This window comes from Balaenoptera musculus, chromosome 4 (genome assembly GCF_009873245.2).
Source record: "Balaenoptera musculus isolate JJ_BM4_2016_0621 chromosome 4, mBalMus1.pri.v3, whole genome shotgun sequence".
Classification (NCBI taxonomy): Eukaryota; Metazoa; Chordata; class Mammalia; order Artiodactyla; family Balaenopteridae; genus Balaenoptera; species Balaenoptera musculus.
Genome location: NC_045788.1, coordinates 131,732,798 through 131,756,300, shown reverse-complemented (window position 1 = coordinate 131,756,300; position 23,503 = coordinate 131,732,798). Strand labels below are relative to the sequence as shown.

Below are 23,503 nucleotides of genomic sequence, written 5' to 3'. Positions count from 1 at the left end.
TTCATCCTGACTTTCTCTTCCCAGCATAGAGTCATTTAGTTTGTAATTAAGAAAAGTGAGGAGGGTAACTCCACTTCTGGGTACACACCCAAAAGAACTGAAAGCAGGACATGATCAGGTATCTGTACACCCATGTTCATAGTAGCATAATTCACAATAGCAAAGATGTGGGCACAACCCAAATGTCCATGGACAGATCAATAGATAAACAAAATGTGGTCTATCAATACAATGGAATATTATTCAGCCTAAAAAGGAAAGAAATTCTGACACAGGCTACAACATGTGAACCTTGAGGACATTACGCTATGCTTTTGAGTGAGACACAAAAGGACAAATACGGCTTGATTTCACTTATATGAAGTATCTTGATAGTCAAACTCATAGACACGGAAAGTAGAGTGGTAGTTGCCAGGGACTGGAGGGAGGAGGGAATGAGAAGTTGTTTAATGTGGGTACACAGTCTCAGTTTTGTGAGATGGAAAGAGTTCTGGAGATGGATGGTGGTGGTGGATACACAATAATGTGAATGTACTTAATGCCACTGAACTGTACACTTAAAAATGGCTGAGATGGTAGATTTTATGTTACGTGTATTTTACCACAATTTAAAAATTTTCAATCTAAATTTAAAAATGTAAAATTTATGTTGTATATATTTTACCGCAATTAAAAATAAATGGAAGGAGGGAAGGAAGGAACAGTGAAGAGTGAAGAGCGGTTGTTTTTAACGTCATTTCACAGCAGGTAATTTCCAACACAAGAGGCAACCCCAGGACAGCGGGCCCTGTAACTGAATTCTACTCTCAGTCCTTTACAGCCAGGCCCCATCTCCAACCCACTGGCTGCAAGAAGTCTTCTAGAAATCAAAAATGGCTCCTTGTCTAGAACTGGCAGCGTACAGCACTGCTTAAAGATGAAAAATTGGTAATTCACTGGGATTCCTGTGTTGCAAGGTCAGTTTTTGTTGAAGGAAAGAAAGTAGAGTATAACATCCTTCAGGGATCCTTTGTTCATGCAGAGGCATCAGTGGTGGCTACAAATCCCTTGCATTGTAGGTGACTAAGGAAGAAAAGATTTGCACTACCCCCCGCCAACGTGAAGCTGTTTAGTATGTAGTTAAGAATAGTGGGGTGGGGCTTCCCTGGTGGCGCAGTGGTTAAGAATCTGCCTGCCAATGCAGGGGACACGGGTTCAAGCTCTGGTCCGGGAAGATCCCACATGCCACGGAGCAACTAAGCCCGTGCACCACAACTACTGAGCCTGCGCTCTAGAGCCCACGAGCCACAACTACTGAGCCCGTGTGCCACACCTACTGAAGCTCGCGCGCCTAGAGCCCGTGCTCCGCAACAAGAGAAGCCACGGCAGTGAGAAGTCTACACACCGCAACGAAGAGTAGCCCCCGCTCGCCGCAACTAGAGAAAGTCCGTGCACAGCAAGAAAGACCCAACGCAGCCAAAAATAAATAAATTTATAAAAAGAAAAAAGAAAAACAATAGTGGGGTGGGGGGAGGTTTTTTGCCCTGGTTCTCACACCAGGCACTCATCCAGCCACCCCTTCCCAGCTCTTCACCTGCAAGAAGGTGATGTAGCCCAACTGACTGTGTGGATCAGTCTGGCACCCATAAGCATTTGAGAATGAGTAACTTCCATCCCTACCGCAAACAGCTGGCTGGATATGTGAACCCAAGGCCTTTCTTGGGGACTGGGGACTTGTCTCACCCCTGCCGCCACCCCCCCTCTGCCCAGCATGCCAGAGCCCTCGGGTCCAAGGATCTAGAATAGGCCTGAGGAGAAAGGAGAGCTGGCTAGGAGGTCCCCCTGCAGGCCCGAAGCCTAAACTTCCCCTACCAGCTCTGGGGGAAGGAGCGGTTGACTTACCTGTGATCCCTTCTGGGCCATTTGAATTTACCATGCTCGGGTACTGTGTAATCTTTTCCAGAAATATTTTATGATATATTTTTTTAAATGCTTAACTATTAAAAATACTACTAAGATAAATTTTATAAGATGTAAGATTCACCTCTGGTTGAGACCATTAAAAACAAGACAACAGGCCCCAAATGGAGTCGCTTATGTTAAGCCCCATGTCACCAAACCAAGACAACTTAATTACAGTTTCTGCTCTCCTAGAAATGGAATCTTGAACCGGTCAATCAGGAATCACCTGATTCCTAGAATCACCTGACTCCTAGCACTAGTTAGGGAATCTGCCCGACAGACTCGAAAGGAAAGTAAGCTGCTATAACCACCTGGCTTTTTTGCCTAGTGTAACGTCCTTGTTTCTGCTCCCCTCTGCCTATAAAAGTCTTTCACTTTGTACAGCTCCTCAGAGCCCCTTTCCATTTCCTAGATTGGATGCCGCCCGACTCAAATTAATTTTCGCTCAAACTCTTAAAACATTTAATGTACCTCAGTTTATTTTTTGACAAGACTGAGATAAAGTTTTCAGTTCTCAGAAAGTGTTTCCCTTCAGAATGAAAAATAACTGAAAGCCATCTCAGAGCGGTGCCTTTCTTCAACTTTGACCTTGCCCGTCCTCTCATCATTAAGCCTCCAGTGCCAGCATAGCGCTGGGCACAGAGTAAACCCTCAGTAAATATTTGATGAATAAATCAATTGGTGTCAAAACAAAATGCAGGATGCTTATGACCCCCAATCTGCATCTTCCTAAAGAAAGGCTATTTGGGTCATGGTATGGTAATGTAATTAAATATATACTTGGTCCTCGTCCATTTCTGACACAGAGCTCCTAAAATCCTTGCAATTTCCTAAGTGACTAGAAGGATGAAGGTTCTTCTTTATGTTAATGAGATGACTTTTGGATCCCCCTAAGGGTGGGAGTTGGTTGCCAGAAGAACTGACCACGTGATTAGAGGCTGAACCTTTTGGTCCCGCCCCCTCCCCCTCAGGGAGGGGAGAGGGGCTGGAGGTTGAGTCAGTCACCGATGGCCAATGACTTAATCAATGATGCCTATGAAATGAAGTTTCCAGAAAACCCCCAAAAGATAGGGTTTGGAGAGCTTCTGAGCTGGTGAACACTTGGAGATGGGGGGAGAATGGTATGCCTGGAGAGGGCGTGGAAACTCCACACCCCTTCCCCATACCTTGCCTTACGAATCTCTTCCATCTGGCTGTTCATATCCTTTTATAATACACCAGTAATCTAGTGAATTAAATGCTTCTCTGAGTTCTGTGAGCTGCTCTAGTAAATTAATCAAACCCAAGGAGGGGGGTTGTTGGAACCTCCAGTCGACACGGTAGCTGGTTGGTCAGAAGCACAGGTGATGAACTGGCCTTATGACTGGTTTCTGAAGCTGGGGAAGGGGGTAGGCGTGTGAGACTGAGCCCTTAACCTGTGGGATATGATGCCATCTCTGAGTAGGCAGTGTCAGAATAGAGTTGAATTGCCACCAACACCCTCCCCTCACACAATGGAATGGAACTGGTGCTAGAAACATTTTACATAGAAACCAGCCGGGTATATAATATTTGTTCATTAATTGAGGTGATAGATGAGGACCTCTGATTTTAGGCTTGGCTAAGATTCCCAGATGCTTAAAACTGGAGAAAGAAGGAAAGTAACTGGAGTTGTGGAAGCCCAAGATGCTGGGAAATCCCCTTTAGGGCGGCCAGAATGGCCCATGTGACGGGAAGTCATATTTTGACTGAGTCACATTCACACTGAGGACACAGAGAAAGAGTCAGCCATGAAATTGATGGTTGAACAGATCAGGTGTCTGGGATGAATCCACAGACCTCCAGATTTGGAAGACTGTAACAGACCCCTGTCTGGGAATGTCAGCTGAAGCCCCAAACCAAGAATATAATTGAGGGAGTTCCCTGATGGCCTAGTGGTTAGGATGCCGGGCTTTCACTGCCGTGGCCTGGATTCAGTCCCTGATCAGGGAACTGAGATCCTGTAAGCCACAAGGCGTGGCCAAAAAAAAAAAAAAAAAGGAAAAAAGAAAGAAAACATCTGTCTGTGGCCCCGACATCCTATCCAAGGAAGGCTGGAGGAGAATGGAAATCCTGAGAAGGCCACTGCGTGGGCTGGAGGACCCTCAAGAGAAAACAAGCTCTGTCCTCCTCCTTCAGGATAGCCCAGTGTGTGGGGAAAGCCTGTGAGGTGAACCAAAAAGCTTTTCCTCCTCCCTCCCAGCCCCCCTCGCCACCCCACCCCCAATCCCCTGCTCCCTCAGGTCTGAATTTGTCTTCCTTTCCTCTCCCCTCCCCCCTCCCTAAATAGTAAGGCTCCGTGGCCTCCTCTCAATTGACCTTTGTCTGATTTGGAGGTGGAAGATTTTTGCAAGTGTCAACAACAGGCCCACAGTGAATAAAGATGTGAACTTACCCCTTTTGTACAAATTGCAAGGCAATCTTCTTTGTAACATTACCTCAACTGGGAAATGTAATTCGATAGAAGAAAGAGGTTTGTTAATCTTTCAGATTCCCTTTTTTTTTTTTCTTTTTAAAATTATTTGTTGCCCAAACTGAAAATTGGCACCACCTATGGGTTCTGGATGCAATCAAATCAGAAATGATACTGAGGCCAGCTGGGCCTGAGGCAAGAACCTAGTGGGGTCAAACTGATGTTTTTCTTCCATATTTGATGAGTAGAGAAAAGCACTGGATGTGAATTCTCAATAACCAGAGTCTACTGTACTTTTCTTGCAGACTGGCTGTTGCTGTCCGTATCCCAATCCTGCTGTTTAGTCACGTGGGGTTCTTCTTCGTGCCAGTTACGTGGGCGCAGAGGCTGGACTCTTCCTCCAAGGTCATGAGCAGGTACCCTCACTTGTATGAATGTATCACAAGGAAAGGGCATTGTGTAATAAAGAATTTACCCTTGCCCAAAGAGAGCTCTGCTCTGTGCCCTCAGCTCCCCAGAGGTGATCTCTAAGCCCTTAGGCTCTCCTGCCTAATAAGAGTGCCTTTGTGTTACGGAACCAAATGTAGGTCCCCTTGCCCACGGGCAGTAAAGCCAATCTACTGACACCAGGTTGTGGTGAAGGAAAGTGCAGCGTTTACTGTAAGGCACCAGACAAAGAGTTCAGTGCAGCTAATGCTCAAAACACTTGCACTCGGGGGTGTGTTTTTTTTTAATAAATTTATTTATTTATTTGTTTTTATTTTTGGCTGTGTTGGGTCTTTGTTCTGTGCGCGGGCTTTCTCTAGTTGCAGCGAGTGGTGCGCAGGCTTCTCATTGTCGTGGCTTCTCTTGTTGCAGAGCACGGGCTCTAGAGCGCAGGCTCAGTAGTTGTGGCACACGGGCTTAGTTGCTCCGCAGCATGTGGGAATCTTCCCGGGCCAGGGATCGAACCGATGTCCCCGGCATTGGCAGGCAGATTCCCACCCACTGCACAACCAGGGAAGCCCAGGGAGGTGTTTTTAAAGGCAAAGTGAGGGAGGGGAGTCCCAGGGTGTGTGATCAGCTCATGCACTGTTCTCTGATTGGTTGATGGTGAGTAGTGGTAACATTATCAATCCTTAGGCGCCAGTAGGTCTAGGGGCTATGTGCTCATGGTCATCATGTAGTTCACTTTTTCCATTTGGTGGTGGTTTTAGCATCTGTAAAACAACTCAGGAAATGTGCATCAGATACTGTTATCTAGGCGCTTCAGAGAGGAGCTAAAGCAGAGGGCATGGGGGGAGGGATCTGTCCCCGGAAGGCCCCATAGTGTCCTGATCAGTTACATTTGTTTACCCTGACGCTGAGTAGGAAACTCTCCGGGCTCCACCCTATTTGTCTCTTCTCTTGGCTGGTTTTCATCTGTATCTTTTTGCTGTAACAAAGCGTAACTGTGAGTATAATAGATTTCAGCGAGTTCTGAGGGTCCTTCTAGTGAGTCACTGAACTTGGCAGTGGTTGTGGGGACCTTGGGCTGGCCTCTGGTGTCAGAAGTGAGAGTAGTCTTGGGGACAGTTCCCTAACTTTGCAGGCACGGACTAGGACGCTATGCTCATGGTCTGTGGACTGGACTCTCCTCTCACTGGCTGGGTGAGCTGCTTCGTCTCTCCGAACCCCTTTGCCTCAGCGCTCAGCAGGGAGGGTTATCTGTACCTTCTGGAGGAGGTTGCGATGGAGGCTGAGATGGGAGTGAGAGGGAGGGCTGTGCAAGTTGTCCAGCTGCACGTAAATGCGCCCACTTGGTGCCAGTGGACTGAGTGCCCTCTCATGTTTGGGCACGTTTGACGACGATGATGATAGTAGTGAGGATCCCATTCCTACCATCTGACCAACCTCATCTGTCTAGACAGGGAGGAGAGAGGCACTGGGGCCAAAGAATAAGCACCTGGAGCCCGAATGGAAGCCATTTCTCTAAAATAAGGTCTTAGGAGCCACTTATTTGGTGGAAGGATGCAACCTCTCTGCACACAATGAGACAAACCTAAGTGACAATGCACCTGTCATTCATCAGAAGAGCAGAAACTCAATATCTTGACAAACCACTCTGTGGCGAGGCTGGAAGTGGGCACTACAAAATGGTCCAACCTCTGCTGAGGGGAATTGAGCAATACCTTAGAAAATTACAGAGTATTTACCCTTTGACCTAGAAGTAGCACTTCTGGGTACTACCCTAGATTACCTCTAACAATACAAAAAAAATTGTGATGGTTATTTATTACAGCATAATTTGTAATTCAGAATATTCAAAACAACCTAAATGTCCACATGTAAGAAATTGTTTGAATAAATTATAGCATGTCCACACAATGAAGTAGCACATTGCTATAAAAACCAACAAGGAAGAACTCTATGAACTGATACAGAGTGATATCCAGATATATGGTTACATGCAAAAAACAAACAAACAAAAAACAAAGTTCACCAAAATGATTATAGATGTAATAACACCTTGAGTAAAAAAGAATCTGTGAATCAGAATGATATGGAAGAACAAATAAACAGGAAGAGTGAAGAAAGCTCTTCTTTCATTATAAGGGAAAGTAAAATGCCAACTAAAATGCCATAATAAATGTAGAGGGACTAATACAAGTAGAAAATCAAGTCACCATTTTTCACCCATCATAGCAAATCATCGCTATAATCATTGATTCAGGCTCGAATCATAATGGATGCTAAAACTACTGGGTTACATTTTGTTGGGGAAAAGGATACTTATAACATGCACACAATTTTAAAGCTGTCCCCCCAGATTGCTTATCAGTTACATACTTACCTGAGAACACCACCTTAGTTAAGAGATTTAAATCAACATCTCCAATAACAGGACAAACTGGTGACATGCCTCCTGATGGATGCACTGAAAAGACCACAACATCACAGATATTGTGTTCCTGCCAAAAATGCACAAGCTGAACAAAATCATGAGGAGACGATTATATAGACCCAAGCTGAGGACAGTCTACAAAATAAGGGCCTGTACTCTCCAAAAATGTCAATGTAATGAAAGGTAAAGAAAGACCTGGGAAATGTTTCAGATTTTAAAAGACTCAAGACTACATCCAAATTTAAAACTTTTGTGTACCAAAGGATACTATCAACTGAGTGAAAAGGCAACCTATGGAATGGGAGAAAATATTTGCAATTTATCTATCTTATATGGGATTAATATACAGAATATATGAAGAACTCCTGCAACTCAACAACAACATCTAAAAACAATGCACTTAAAAAATGAGCAAAGGACTTGAAGAGACGTTTCTCCAAAGAAGTTATAAAAATTGCCAATGAGCACGTGAAAAGATGCCTGACATCACTAATCATTAGGGAAATCTGAATCGAAACCACAGCACACAGCACAGGAGGTGAATCTCAAAACCATTATGCTGAGTGAAAGAAGCCAGACACAGAAGTTTACATCCTGAGATGACTCCATTCAGAGGAAATTCTGGAAAAGGCAAAGCCATAGGGACAGAAAGCAGATCAGTAGTACTTTGTGGTCCAGAGGGGGGCGGTGATGAGAGCAACGAGGCAGGAGGGAACTTCTAGCGGTGATGAAAGAGTTCTAAAATGAATATAGCAGTCGCAGGACTGTGTATTTACAAAATTCATGGACCTCTCGACTAAAAATGGGAGGTATATGTATATCAGTAAAGCTATAAAATAATAATAATGAGGAGGAAGAGAAAGTCTTGAAAAAACCACACCTCAGACTCAATTCTGCCACATGTACTCGTGAGCAAGCCGACCCAGCAACCCTTAGACGCCTCTTCTGGAGCTCCATGTAGTCCGGGCTGTAGGGCCTCAGCCTCCAAACCCTCCCTCTCTGAAAGGTTCACTCAGGGCGGATGCAGTGATACAGTTCCGGTGTCAGGTCTCGGGACGCAGGAACAGACGCCTCCAGTGAGCACATGCACATGTGGGTGGTTCAGAATCCTAAACCCCGGGTGCCATTCAGAGAAGTTCAGGCCACAGGACTGGCTGGATTCTTATCCCCTGCTCAAACCTGGGGGGCCTACACAGTAAGCCCAGCTAATCCCCACATCTGAGCACCATGACTACACGATGAAAACTAATTTCTACCGTGCATTAGCTAATTAGCAGAGACTCTGGTGTTGATCAGAGATGGAAGTAGCTGAGGGGCTTCCCTGGTGGAGCAGTGGTTAAGAATCCACCTGCCAATGCAGGGGACACGGGTTCAAACCCTGGTCTGGGAAGATCCCACATGCCGCGGAGCAACTAATCCCGTGCGCCACAACTACTGAGCCTGCGCTCTGGAGCCTGCGAGCCACAACTACTGAGCCTGCGTGCCGCAACTACTGAAGCCCGCTCGCCTAGGGCCCGTGCTCTGTAACAAGAGAAGCCACTGCAATGAGAAGCTCGCGCACCGCAGTGAAGAGTAGCCCCTGCTCGCCACAACTAGAGAAAGCCCACGCGCAGCAACGAAGACCCAATGCAGCCAAAAATAAATAATAAATAAAATAAATAAATTTTTTAAAAAAGTAGCTGAAGTGTTTGTAACAGCTGACTCTGGACGGTGGGCTTTTTAATTGCTTTTAACTTTGTATTTTGGAAAAAAGTCAAACCTACAAAAAAGTTGCAATAATAGGACAGTGAACTTCTTTATACCTTTCATCCAGATTCACCAGTTGTTAGATTTTTGTCTCATTTGCTCATGAACCCTCTCTCTCTTTCTCCCTCCATATATGTATATATTTATGTATATACATGTGTATAGAAATATATGTATATATTTGTGTATAGATATATATGTATATATGTGTATATATGCACCCGATATTTGTACCTATTTATCTATCTAATATATAAAGAGACTTATTTCTGCTGAACCATTAAGTCTAACATGTCCCCTTCGCCCCTAAATAATACAGGGTATATCTCCTAAGAACAAAGACATTCTCTTACATAATCTCAGGAAAATCGTCAAATTCAAGAAATTAATATTAATACAATATTATTGTGTAATATATTTTCCATGTTTGGATTTTACCAGTTGTCCCAATAATATCCTTTATAAACCTTTGTTTTCAAGCTGGGCTTCAGTCACGGGTTAAGCAAGACATTTCATTGTCAACTTCTTTAATCTCCTATAATCTGGAACAGTTCCTCAGCCTTTCTTTGTCATGACATGGACATTTTTGAAGAGAAGAGGTACATAATTGTGTACAGGGTCCCTTGATTTGGGTTTATCTGATTATTTACTTGAGTTTATTCTGGTTACACATTTTGCATCTGGAGTGACGTGATCTCAGTGTGTCCTACTACTAATATTTTTAAACGTTGGACACTTGCGGTGGTCATTTACATTATGATGTCTGGGATAGTTCCCCACTATAAAGGTATTTTTCCCTCTGTACAATTAATAACTCAGCTGTAGGGAGATACTGGGAGCCTAGGTGAATCTCCTGCTCCCAAACTAACTCACCCAAAAGAATCAGTTAATAAACTTGGACCTTTCAAAGAAAATGAGTCTCCCCTGAACTCAGCAAGATCCTAAAGATACAGCCATTCGTGCTATACCTATTTTCAGGGTAAGTAAGATAGCTTCACACTCATGAGGTTTTTTTTGTTTTTGTTTTTGGCTACGGGGCATGTGGGATCTTAGTTCCCCAACCAGGGATCGAACCCACACCCCCTGCAATGCAAGCCCTGGAAGAGAGGAGTCTTAGCCACTGGATTGCCAGGGAAGTCCCTCAGTTCTTAACTGGTGTCCTCAAGGGGTCCTTGGATAGAATTCAGGGGGTCTTAAACTCAGCTGGGAGAGAAATTAGGTCATTATTTTCACCAACCTCCGACTGAAATTGAGCATCCTCTTCAATTATGAATGAGACAACAAACCAAAGCAGTACCAGTGGCCATGTAACCCATGGAGACTCCAGACATTTCATATCACATTGCATCTGATGCAGAATATTATTTATACCCATCACTCCCTTGAAATCAGAGCAGTTAATTAGATTCATCACTAGAGCTTGTTATTTAACGCATTAACAAAAGAGCAAATATATTACATATCACAAATTTGAAGTACATTTTTGAAGTAGAGTTTCAACAATGTTTCCTTTGCAATCCTATGTATTTTATTTTATGCACCTGTCTTAGTCTGTTTGGGCTGCTATAACAAAATACCAGTAGTATCTGCTTGAATTCTGAGTAATCTTTGCTGTGCTTTGATTGTCCGCCTTCATAGTCTGATCGGCGCCTAGCTGGCTTGACCTTTTATTTTTTAAAATTTTGGCCGCACCGCATGGCTTGCGGGATTTCAATTCCCCGACCAGGGACTGAACCCGGGCCACGGCAGTGAAAGCGCCAAATCCTAACCACTAGACCACCAGAGAACTCCCTGGCTTGACCTTTCCTGTCTGTCTTTCCTACTGCCTTTCCTGTCTGTCTTTCCTACTGAATGAGAAGCGCCATAGGATCAATCTTCATTCCAGCAGCACCTAACCCAGGGCTGGAACACTGCACATGGTTAAGAAATGTTCGTGGAGTTGAATAGATGCTCCCGTTTTGGAGCAAGAACACTCAGGCTCAAGTGAGAGGAAATAATACTTGGCAGCCCCAGGGTTAGAACCCAAGGCTTCTGGTCCCTGGTCTGATCCACTCTTGAGCACCAAGGGCCTGGCCAGTTTGCTTTCATGACCCTGAATTTCTCTCAAACAACTGTTAGTTATGTTGTCTTCCTGGACTGAGTGAACAGTCTTTCTGAAACAGGCTTAATGCAAAGATAAGTATATCAGTAAGAATTATACCCATCAGTTTCCGTTTGGATGTGAGTTTTCAAATGTTAAATGATTCCTAAAACCTCTGAAATTTCTTCTTCCCAGGAGCCCCACAGACCCCTTTTAACTTTTGTATATGAAGTTTTTCAAATATTCAGAAAAGTACAGAGAATGACTGAATGAACCCATCCCTTAGATTCAACAATGATCATTTTGCCCCTTTTTTGCTTCCTATTTTGTTCTATATAATTTCCTGAAGCATTTTAAAGTAAATTACAAACATCATAGCGTCTCAACCCTAAATAAAGAGGACAGCGCCTTTCAGAACCATAATTCCTTTGTCACACATCAGAAAATTAATTCCCTAATACCATTTTGCACACAACACATGTTCGAATTTTCCCAGTTGTCCTTAAAAAACCACTTTATTACAGTTGGTTTGTTTGAGTTCATGTAGGACAATTCCCTGCTTTTCCTGCGTTAAATGCCGGTGTCTTATTGAGAAAGCCAAATCAGTTTTCCTGCAAAATGTCCCACATTTTAGATTTGGTTGGTTGCTCCCTCATGGGGTCATTTAACCTGTCTCCTTTACTTCCTGTCACCTGGAATTTAGACCTAAAATCCTGCTCAGACTTAACAAAAATGTTAAACAAAATATTAACAAAAATATTAAATATTGAAGTAAGAATACTTCAGTGCAGTGTCTTGTGCTTTGTATTTCAACACACCAGGATGCTCAAAATATCCGGTTGCGCCATTACTAATGATGCTAAGATTTGGTGAGTTCTGGTGATGAGAGCCAGATCCCTCATGGAAGAATTGTGTTTCCCTCTTTCAACCAGCAAGTATCCTCTGGCATGACACTTGACACTCTGTCCCCCATCAGTCTTTCACCCAAAGGTTTTCTCATCTATTGATTAATGTTGCCTGAATCAATTATTTTATCAGAGTTTGCAAAGTGGTGATTTTATACTATGATTTTTCCACATTAATTAGCTGGTATTGAAACAGAACAGGACCCTATGGTCCTTGCCCCACCCCATGTCCTCAGCCTGCCTTTTGTCTGTGAAAAAACTTTAGCCAAAGAGTACGTTTAATCAGAGAAGTGAGAAAATGCAGAAACAAAGGAAAACAGTCCAACAAGACTAAATAATAATAATTTAGTCATTAAGCATAGTCAAGGACCATTAGTTCCTTCTCAAGGGCTATAGATGATATTCTGAGCAGTATCCTGTGAGCTGTCTTATAGATACTGAAACCCCCGCCAGGCGGGAGAAGTTAACTACATGATGACCAGACTGTAGCCATGACATAAGCTGCCACAATTCCAAGAATTGGCCTCAGGGAAATGGGAACAAACCGACCCTGGAACTGAAGATTAACTGTACTTAAAACAATCAAGATGACGCTGGTCAGACCACCGATGACCAAGTTCAAGATGACCGTCAGAGCTGCCTGTGCTGTTTCTGCACGTAGCCCTCTCCCTCCGTCTATGAAAGCTCTTGCCCCCTGATTGTCATTTGTGGGGGGAGTCGGCCTTTGGACAGGAGTCCGCCCCACCCCCATTGCTGACATCCAAAATAAAGCAAACTTTCCTTTCCACCAACTTTGCCTCTTTATTGGCTTTTGAGCAGTGAGCAGCTGGACCCCACTTTCGGTTACAGTATCCTTCTGTAAAACAGAGCCCTTTCTCATCATTCAGGCCTATTTGGTCACCCTGAAATATAGTTCCTAAAGTGAAGGCAAGATAATTATTCAGTTATTTCCCTTCAATGATCATTTTTCAGAGTAAGGAGTTGGAGCAATAGCTACCTTCAGTGGTGACAAATGCATTCTTCTTGGGGAGGAACTTTCTCTTTTGGTTGAATATCGTAATGAGTTCATGGTTTGGGGGAGCAGATTTTTTTAGGTCTCATTCTAGGGTTGCAAATAAAAATAGGATTATAGTCAGACCTCTATAGCCTCAGGTTCTGCATCTGTGGATTCAAATAACCATAGACCAAAAATATTCCCAAAAAAAAGAAAATTACAAAAATTACAAAAATCAAAACTTGAATTTGCTGTGTGGCAGCAACTAGCATTTACATTGTACTTACAACTATTTACATAGTGTTTACATTGTATTAAGTATTATAAGTAATCTAAAGACGATTTAATGTATACGGGAGGGTGTGGGTAGGTTATATGCAAATACTGCGCCATTTTGTATAAGGGATTTGAGCATCCTTGGATTTTAGTATCTGCTGAGGGTCCTGAAACCAATCTCCTGCAGGTACAAAGGGACAGCTGTATTTTTGTTTTGTTTTTTACCTTGTTAACTCATAATTTTCTGTTTTATCCATGTTGCGATATGAAACAGTTTTATTACTTTTAACTGGTGAGCACTACACTTTAAACTTTCATCTACTACACTTCAATTATAAATCCCCTTGGGTTGGGCACCAAGGTTACTGCCAGTACTTTGTGTGAGAGTTAATTTTTTTTTTAATATTTATATATATATATATTTTAAATTTATTTATTTTATTTATTTTTGGCTGCGTTGGGTCCTTGTTGCTGCGTGTGGGCTTTCTCTAGTTGTGGCGAGCGGGGGCTACTCTTCGTTGCGGTGTGTGGGCTTCTCATTGCGGTGGCTTCTCTTGTTGTGGAGCATGGGCTCTAGGCACGCGGGCTTCAGTAGTTGTGGCACATGGGCTCAGTAGTTGTGGCTCGTGGGCTCTAGAGCACAGGCTCAGTAGTTGTGGCGCACGGGCTTAGTTGCTCCGCGGCATGTGGGATCTTCCCGGACCAGGGCTCGAACCCGTGTCCCCTGCATTGGCAGACGGATTCTTAACCATTGCGCCACCAGGGAAGCCCAGAGGGTTAATTTTATGTGTCAACCTGACTGGGCCAGAAGGTGCCCAGCCATTTAGTCAAACATAATTCTGGGTTTGTCTGTGGGGTGTTTTGGATGAGATTAACAGTCGAATTGGTAAACTGAGTAAAGGAGATTGCCCTCCCTAGTGTGGGTGGGCATCATCCAGTCAGTTGAAGACCTGAATAGAACAAAACGGCTGCATAAGGGGGAACTTCCCCCTGAGTGCTTGAGCTGGGACGTCGGTCTTCTCCTGCCCTCACCTGCAACATACAACACCGGCTCTCCTGGGTCTTAGGCTTTTGTCACCATGCTGAGCCACAGCCACCCTCTGCCTCCACAGGAGACCCCTAATACCAGCACGTAGGTCTGGCCCAGGCTCTTAGGAGACCACTACTTTTTCCCCTGGGTCCTGGTGCACACGAGACCTTGTGTGCACCCTCCAAGAGTGGAGTCTCTGTTTCCCCCAGTCCTGCGGAATTCCTGCGATCAAGCCCGGCTGGCTTTCAAAGCCGAATGCTCTGGGGGCTCCTCCTCCCGATGCCAGACCCCAGGCTGGGAAGGCTGACATGGGGATAAGGACTTTCACTCCTGTGGGAAAACCTCTGCAGTGTAATTATTTTCCAGTTTGTGGGTCGCCCACCTGGCGGGTATGGGATTTGATTTTATCGTGATTGTGCCCCGCCTACTGTATCACTGTGGCTTCTTCTTTGTCTTTGGATATAGGATATCTTTTCTGGTAGGTTCCAGTGACTTTTTGGTCCGTGGTTGTTCAGCAGTTAGTCGTGATTTTGATGTTTTCATGGGGGGGGGGGGCTCCTGCCCTTCTGCTCCACCATCTTGTCTCCCGGCTCTTAGGCTAGACCTTCCTCATCCGCTCTCCTGGGTCCCCAGCTTGCTCAGTGCAGACCCTGAGACTTGTCAACCTCCATAATCACGTGAGCCAGTTCCTTACAGTAAACACACATATACATCTCACTGGTTCTGCTTCTCCGGAAGACTCTAATTCACTTTGCTACCAGGATGTACCTTCTCATACATATTTCTCTGTGCCGCTGTACAAAATGAACTTGATATGTGATGGGGCACCCGCACACTTAACTCCTCAGTGTTCTGAGGCACTCGCCTCCAGACTGAATGAACTTGGTATACACCCGCAGCTGTGCACAGGAGTCTCTGAGTCCCCACATCCTCACTGACACTTAATTTTCAGTTTTTAAATTTACAGCATCTCTTTTCTGCCCTGCAGCCTTAGTGGCTTCCTACCTCACTCAGCAGTACATCCACAGGAACCCACGTGTCCCACCCGCACCTTCCCACCGCCAGCTCTCTGCCCCTCCACCCCTTACACTCTGGCTGTTCCTGAGTTACATCCTTTCCTAATAAACCAGTCATCTACGAAGACTACAGATGTTTATAATTTCCAGATTCAGATCTTGGACTGAAACATATTTTTGTAATTGTACTTAGTTTTCAATATCCGGAAATGTATCCAGGCGCTGAGACAACCAAAGAATAAAAGTGCAAGAAGTACAGCAATTATAAACCACAGAAATGGATATCATGCATGATTAGTTTCGTTTTGCCACCATATAACTGATTTTTAAAGTAAAACCTTGGGGACTTCCCTGGTGGTCCACTGGTTAAGACTCTGTTCTCCCAACGCATGGGGCACGGGTTAGATCCCTGGTTGGGGAACTAAGATTCCTCATGCCGCCTGGCGGGGCAATAAATTAAAATGAAATGAAACGAAATGAAATGAAATGAAAAAATAAAAGTCTCTGTATTACTTATGTACTGCTGCTGTCAACTGAAAAAAAAAACAACACAAGCTCAAAGTTGAGAATTATGTTTTATTTGGCAGTCTTTCTCAGGACTTCAAGCCCGGGAGGCAGCTTCTTGGATAGCTCTGAGGGACTGGTCCGAAGAGGTGAGGGAGGAGCCAGGATATACAGGGGTTTCTGCAACAAAGACCAGGTAGTGGGAACATCAAAAGATTACTGTTAATTAAAGAAAACCAGACATCTCAAGTTAAAGCACTGAGCACTTTTCTATGTACGGGAAAATGCAAGAGTCTGTGCTCATTGGAATCATTCCTTAGATATGCACCTCAGCTCTCTAGGACCAGTATCCTGTGCTTTCCCATCCCGAGTCCCCTCGGGGGTGCGCCGCTGGGGGGAGCTACAGTGGCTGAGGGCTTGGCGGCGGGCAGCACGTTTGTCTCCATCCTGAATCGTCTCAGGGCTCACTGCTGGGGCTGCTGTAGTGGCTTGACAGCTGCGGCATCCTTTGTTGGCAGGCCACATTTTTTCATTCCCAGTGCTAACAAGTCACCTCATATGTCATGGCTTAAAACAGCAACAGTCGTTTATTAGCTCTCACGATTTCTGTGGCTCAAGATTTCCAGAGTGGCTTGGTGAGGCAGTTCTGGCTTAAGGTCCCTCTTAGGCCGGGCCTCGACCGGAGCTACAGGGTGTGCTTGCATGGTGGCTCCCTCACTCGGCTGCAAGGTGGGACAGCCTCAGGACCTCTGCACGTGGGCCTCTACCCAGGGCTGCTCGAGTGTCCTCACAACATGGCAGCTGGCTTCCCTCAGAGCCAGTGATCCAGGAGAGCGAAGCAGAGCAGCAGTATATTTTATGATCCAGCCTTGGAAGCCACATACCACCATGTTCACAGTATTCTGTTGATCACATAGGTTGGCCCAGGGTAGGAGGGGACTACACAAGGGTGTGGACAGCAGGAGGCAAGGATCATAGGGTCCATCCTAGAAGCTGGCTACCACAGTTTCATATTAGTATAAAAACGTCACCAGAGTTAAATTAGACCTCTGATGATAACTCCAGAACTACTAAAAGAAAAAAGAAAAAAAAAGAAAACTTAGCTTCATACAGAGAGGTTTGAGAAGAAAAATAACAGGACATTTATCAGAATTTTCCAATCTCTTTTGGTATGCACAGAACTACACTTGAAATTTTCTTTAGACTCAAATGAGAGAAGATAAGAAGAATGAAGCTGCGTCTTCCCAGTGAATCCATGTATCGTCTGTGTATTTTATGTCTCACGTGAGATGTACATACCAGAAAAACTAGATGCCTACTAGGAATCATGGCCAAACTCTTCTGCCAGTGTTATGACAATAAATAAACATTAAGGATATTATTTTTTAGTATAAGCATAATTACTTTTTCATCTCTATAAACATTGTTTATATGCTAAAAGTAGATTCCATTTGTGATTTTTGAGTAGTATATGAAGTGATGTGGCTTCTGTTCACCAGGAGGTCAACTGTTTCATTTTCTTTATTCTTTGGAAGCATTTGAATTTAGACTGATGGTTGTAAGAGTCCAGTCTGCAGTTTTTAAGACAGACTTTCCATGGGTCTACCTATGCTGGCATTTTTGTGTCAAGATTGGAGAGGTCTCTTTCACATTTCTATCCAAACTGAAATTATTGATGACTCCTTTGGGGACAGTTATAAAGAGGGCTTATAATGCAAAATCAGGCCACTTTAATAGTGCACCGTAGTCTCAGGAAATTTGTTCAGTAAATCTGACAGCAGCCCAGACCATCACTCTTAATGTAAAGTCACATCCAACGTACATTTACATATAACTCACATGAAATCAATTATATATGCATATTGGGGACAGGGGCAAGGAGAGAGAGAGAGACAGAGACAGCGAGAATATGAATTTACATCATGAAGATTTTTGCCTGCTATTCCCATCAATAAGTTTATGGCCTAGAGTAGGAGGAAGATTGGAGATTTGAATCAAATATTCCTTCACAAGATCTCAGTTTCTAGGTAACTCTCATGGTGTGAGGATCTCACCTTGTGAATGTGATTCTACTATTTTAAGTATATATTTCTTTTTTCTATAATAAGGCCCTGAATACCCAAGCAATTACTTTAACTGATGCTCAGTTGAAAACAAAGACACAGAAACAGCAATTTGCTCATCTCTGGGATCAGGGCAAAGGACTGCCCTGGACAGCCAATATATCCCTCATTAACATACTGTGTAAAGATGGTCCCTAATTGAGAACTTAAGATGCATGAGAGTAATCTTGGCAATACTAAATTCCAGCCTTTTATATAGCCCTTAAAACTAAGTTCCTGAGAAAGCAGACCGCTGTTTTTATCCTGCAAAATGGCTATATCAGCCATAGTTCTCCAGAGACATAGAACCAATAGGATGTGTGTATATATGATGTATGTAGGTATTTGTGTGTATGTGTGTCTGTGTGTGTGTGCGTGTGTGTGTGTGATATACATAAGACAGACTGATTTTAAGAAATTGGCTTATTTGGGGGGTTATTTTTAAACATTTATTTAACTTTTTCTGTTTATTATTTTTTAATTGAAGTATAGTTGATTTACAATATCGTGTTAGTTTCAGGTGTATAGCACGGTTGATTCATATATATATTTTTTTCAGATTCTTTTCCCTTATAGGTTATTACGAAATACTGAGTACAGTTCCCTGTGCTATACAGTTATACACTAGGTTCTTGTTGGTTATCGATTTTTTGAAATATTTATTTATTTATTTGGCTGCGCCGGGTCTTAGTTGCAGCACGTGGGATCTTCTTTGTGGCATGCGGGATCTTTTTGTAGTTGCGGCATGGGGATCTTTAGTTGCAGAATGCAGGATCTAGTTCCCTAACCAGGGATCAAACCCGGGCCCCCTGCATTGGGAGAACGGAGTCTTAACCACTGGACCACCAGGGAAGTCCCGGTTATCTATTTTATGTATAGTAATGTGTATGTTAATCCCAACCTCCTAATTTATCCCTCCCTCTGTCCCCCTATCCCCTTCGGTAATCATAAGTTTGTTTTCAGTGTCTGTAAGTCTCTTTCTGTTTTGAAATAAGTCCATTTTTTTTTTTTTTTTAGATTTCACATATAAGTGATATCGTATGATATTTGTCTTTCTCTGTCTGGCTTACTTCATTTACTACGATACTCTCTAGGTCCAACCATGTTGCTCCAAATGGCATTATTTCATTCTTTTTTATGACAGAGTAATATTCCATTGTGTATATATACCACATCTTCTTTATCCATTCATCTGTCAATGGATATTTACGTTGCTTCCATGTCTTGGCTATTGTAAATAGTGCCACAATGAACACTGGACTGCATGTATCTTTTTGAATTATGGTTTTCTCCAGACATATGAACAGAAGTGGGATTGCAGGATCATATGGTAACTCTCGTTTGTTTGTTTTTTTTTAACGTCTTTATTGGAGTATAATTGCTCTACAATGGTGTGTTAGTTTCTGCTGTATAACAAAGTGAATCAGCTATACATATACATGTATCCCCATATCTCCTCCCTCTTGCATCTCCCTCCCACCCTCCCTATCCCACCCCCTAGGTGGACACAAAGCACCAAGCTGATCTCCCTGTGCTATGTAGCTGCTTCCCACTAGCTAGCTATTTTACATTTGATAGTGTATATATGTCCATGACACTCTCTCACTTCATCCCAGCTTACCCTTCCCCCTCCCCGTGTCCTCAAGTCCATTCTCTACGTCTGCGTCTTTATTCCTGTCCTGCCCCTAGGTTCATCAGAACCTGTTTTTTTTTTTTTTTTTTAGATTCCATATATATGTGTTAGCATACAGAATTTGTTTTTCTCTTTCTGTCTTACTTCACTGTGTATAACAGACTCTAGGTCCATGCACCTCACTACAAATAACTCAATTTCGTTTCTTTTTATGGCTGAGTAATATTCCATTGTATATATGTGCCACATCTTCTTTATCCATTCATCTGTCGATGGACACTTAGATTGCTTCCATGTCCTGGCTATTGTAAATAGAGCTGCAGTGAACATTGTGGTACATGACTCTTTTAGAATTATGGTTTTCTCAGGGTATATGCCCAGTAGTGGGATTGCTGGGTCGTATGGTAGTTCTATTTTTAGTTTTTTAAGGAGCCTCCATACTGTCCTCCATAGTGGCTGTATCAATTTACATTCCCACCAACAGTGCAAGAGGGTTCCCTTTTCTCCACACCCTCTCCAGCATTTATTGTTTGTAGATTTTTTTTTTAATGCTAAAAGACATTTTATTTTATTTATTTATTTTTTTAACATCTTTATTGGACTATAATTGCTTTACAGTGGGTGTGTTAGTTTCTGCTTTGTAACAAAGTGAATCAGTTATACATATACATATGTCCCCATATCTCTTCCCTCTTGCAGCTCCCTCCCTCCCACCCTCCCTATCCCATGCCTCTAGGTGGTCACAAAGCACAGAGCGGATCTCCCTATGCTATGCAGCTGCTTCCCTGTAGATTTTTTGATGATGGCCATTCTGACCGGTGTGAGGTGATACCTCATTGTAGTTTTGATTTGCATTTCTCTAATGATTAGTGATGTTGAGCATCCTTTCATGTGTTTGTTGGCAATCTGTATGTCTTCTTTGGAGAAATGTCTTTTTACGTCTTCTGCCCATTTTTGGATTGGGTTGTGTGTTTTTTTGATATTGAAGTGCATGAGCTGCTTACATATTTTGGAGATTAATCCTTTGTCAGTTGCTTCATTTGCAAATATTTTCTCCCATTCTGAAGGTTGTCTTTTCATCTTGTTTATGGTTTCCTTTGCTGTGCAAAAGCTTTTAAGTTTCATTAGATCCCATTTGGTTATTTTTGTCTTTATTTCCCTTACTCTAGGAGGTGGGTCAAAACGGATCTTCCTGTGATTTACGTCATAGAGTGTTCTGCCTATGTTTTCCTCTAAGACTTTTATAGTGTCTGGCCTTCCATTTAGGTCTTTAATCCATTTTGAGTTTATTTTTGTGTATGGTGTTAGGAAGTGTTCTAATTTTATTCTTTTACATGTAGCTGTCCAGTTTTCCCAGCACCACTTATTGAAGAGGCTGTCCTTTCTCCATTGTATATTCTTGCCTTCTTTATCAAAGATAACGTGACCATGTGTGCGTGGGTTTATCTCTGGGCTTTCTATCCTGTTCCATTGATCTATATTTCTGTTTTTGTGCCAGTACCATACTGTCTTGATTACTGTAGCTTTGTAGTATAGTCTGAAGTCAGGGAGCCTGATTCCTCCAGCTCTGTTTTTCTTTCTCAAGATTGCTTTGGCTATTCAGGGTCTTTTGTGTTTCCATACAAATTGTGAAAGTTTTTGTTCTAGTTCTGTGAAAAGTGCCATTGGTAGTTTGATAGGGATTGCACTGAATCTGTAGATTGCTTTGGGTAGTATAATCATTTTCACAATGTTGATTCTTCCAATCCAAGAACATAGTATATCTCTCCATCTGTTTGTATCATCTTTAATTTCTTTCACCAGTGTCTTATAGTTTTCTGCATACAGGTCTTTTGTCTCCCTAGGTAGGTTTATTCCTAGGTATTTTATTCTTTTTGTTGCAATGGTAAATGGGAGTGTTTCCTTAATTTCTCTTTCAGATTTTTCATCATTAGCGTATGGGAATGCAAGAGATTTCTGTGCATTAATTTTGTATCCTGCTACTTTACCAAATTCACTGATTACCTCTAGTAGTTTTCTGGTAGCATCTTTAGGATTCTCTATGTATAGTATCATGTCATCTGCAAACAGTGACAGCTTTACTTCTTTTCCAATTTGGATTCCTTTTATTTCTTTTTCTTCTCTGATATTTGTGGCTCAAACTTCCAAAACTATGTTGAATAATAGTGGTGAGAGTGGGCCACCTTGTCTTGTTCCTGATCTTAGAGGAAACGGTTTCAGTTTTTCACCATTAAGAATGATGTTGGCTGTGGGTTTGTCATATATGGCCTTTATTATGTTGAGGTAGGTTCCCTCTATGCCTACTTTCTGGAGAGTTTTTATCATAAATGGGTGTTGAATTTCATCACAAGCTTTTTCTGCATCTATTGAGATTATCATATGGTTTTTATCCTTCAGTTTGTTAATATGGTGTATCACATTGATTGATTTGAAAATATTGAAGAATCCTTGCATTCCTGGGATAAACCCCACTTGATCATGGTGTATAATCCTTTTAATGTGCTGTTGGATTCTGTTCTCTAGTATTTTGTTAAGGATTTTTGCATCTGTGTTCATCAGTGATATTGGCCTGTAGTTTTCTTTTTTTGTGACATCTTTGTCTGGTTTTGGTATCAGGGTGATGGTGGCCTCGTAGAATGAGTTTGGGAGTGTTCCTCCCTCTGCTATATTTTGGAAGATTTTGAGAAGGATAGGTGTTAGCTCTTCTCTAAATGTCTGATAGAATTTGCCTGTGAAGCCATCTGGTCCTGGGCTTTTGTTTGTTGGAAGATTTTTAATCATTAAAGATTTTTAATTTTTTTTTTTTTTTTTTTTTTTTTAAATTTTAATTTATTTTTGAGACTTTTAAATATACAATTTTATTATTTATTTATTTATTTATTTATTTATTTGGCTGTGTTGGGTCTTCGTTTCTGTGCAAGGGCTTTCTCTAGCTGCGGCAAGCGGGGCCCACTCTTCATCGCGGTGCGCGGGCCTCTCACTATCGTGGCCTCTCTTGTTGCGGAGCACAGGCTCCAGACGCGCAGGCTCAGTAGTTATGGCTCACGGGCCTAGCTGCTCCGCGGCATGTGGGATCTTCCCAGACCAGGGCACGAACCCGTGTCCCCTGCATTGGCAGGCAGACTCTCAACCACTGCGCCACCAGGGAAGCCCCAAGATTTTTAATTTTTAATCACTGATTTTTCAGTTTCAGTGCTTGTGATCGGTCTGTTTATATTTTCTATTTCTTCCTGGTTCAGTCTCAGAAGGTTGTGCTTTTCTAAGAATCTGTCCATTTCTTCCAGGTTGTCCATTTTATTGGCATATAGTTGCTTGTAGTAATCTCTCATGATCCTTTGTATTTCTGCAGTGTCAGTTGTTACTTCTTCTTTTTCATTTCTATTTCTGTTGATTTGAGTCTTCTCCCTTTTTTTCTTGATGAGTCTGGCTAATGGTTTATCAATTTTGTTTATCTTCTCAAAGAGCCAGCTTTTAGTTTTATTGATCTTTGCTATTGTTTCCTTCATTTCTTTTTCATTTATTTCTGATCTGAGCTTTATGATTTCTTTCCTTCTGGTAACTTTGGGGGGTTTTTTGTTCTTCTTTCTCTAATTGCTTCAGATGTAAGGTTAGGTTGTTTATTTGAGATTTGTCTTGGCTCTTGAGGTAGGATTGTACTGCTATAAACTTCCCTCTTAGAACTGCTTTTGCTGCATCCCATAGGTTTTGGGTCATAGTGTTTTCATTGTCATTTGTATCTAGGTATTTTTTGATTTCCTCTTTGATTTCTTCAGTGATCTCTAGGTTATTTAGTAGTGTATTGTTTAGCCTCCATGTGTTTGTATTTTTTACAGTTTGTTTCCTGTAATTGATATCTAGTCTCATAGCGTTATGGTTGGAAAAGATACTTGATACGATTTCAATTTTCTTAAATTTCCCAAGGCTTGATTTGTGACCCAAGATATGATCTATCCTGGAGAATGTTCCATGAGCACTTGAGAAG

General features: G+C 42.5%; 1 protein-coding gene across 1 annotated transcript in view; it reads left to right on the top strand.

Annotated features, from left to right (window-relative positions):
* Positions 1-23,503, top strand: part of LOC118894077 — a 105,157-nt gene that overhangs the window by 25,426 nt on the left and 56,228 nt on the right. The window contains exon 3 of the mRNA XM_036849725.1: positions 4,678-4,788. Coding sequence (XP_036705620.1) covers positions 4,678-4,788 — 111 coding nt within the window. The remainder of the gene's footprint in view (positions 1-4,677; positions 4,789-23,503) is intronic.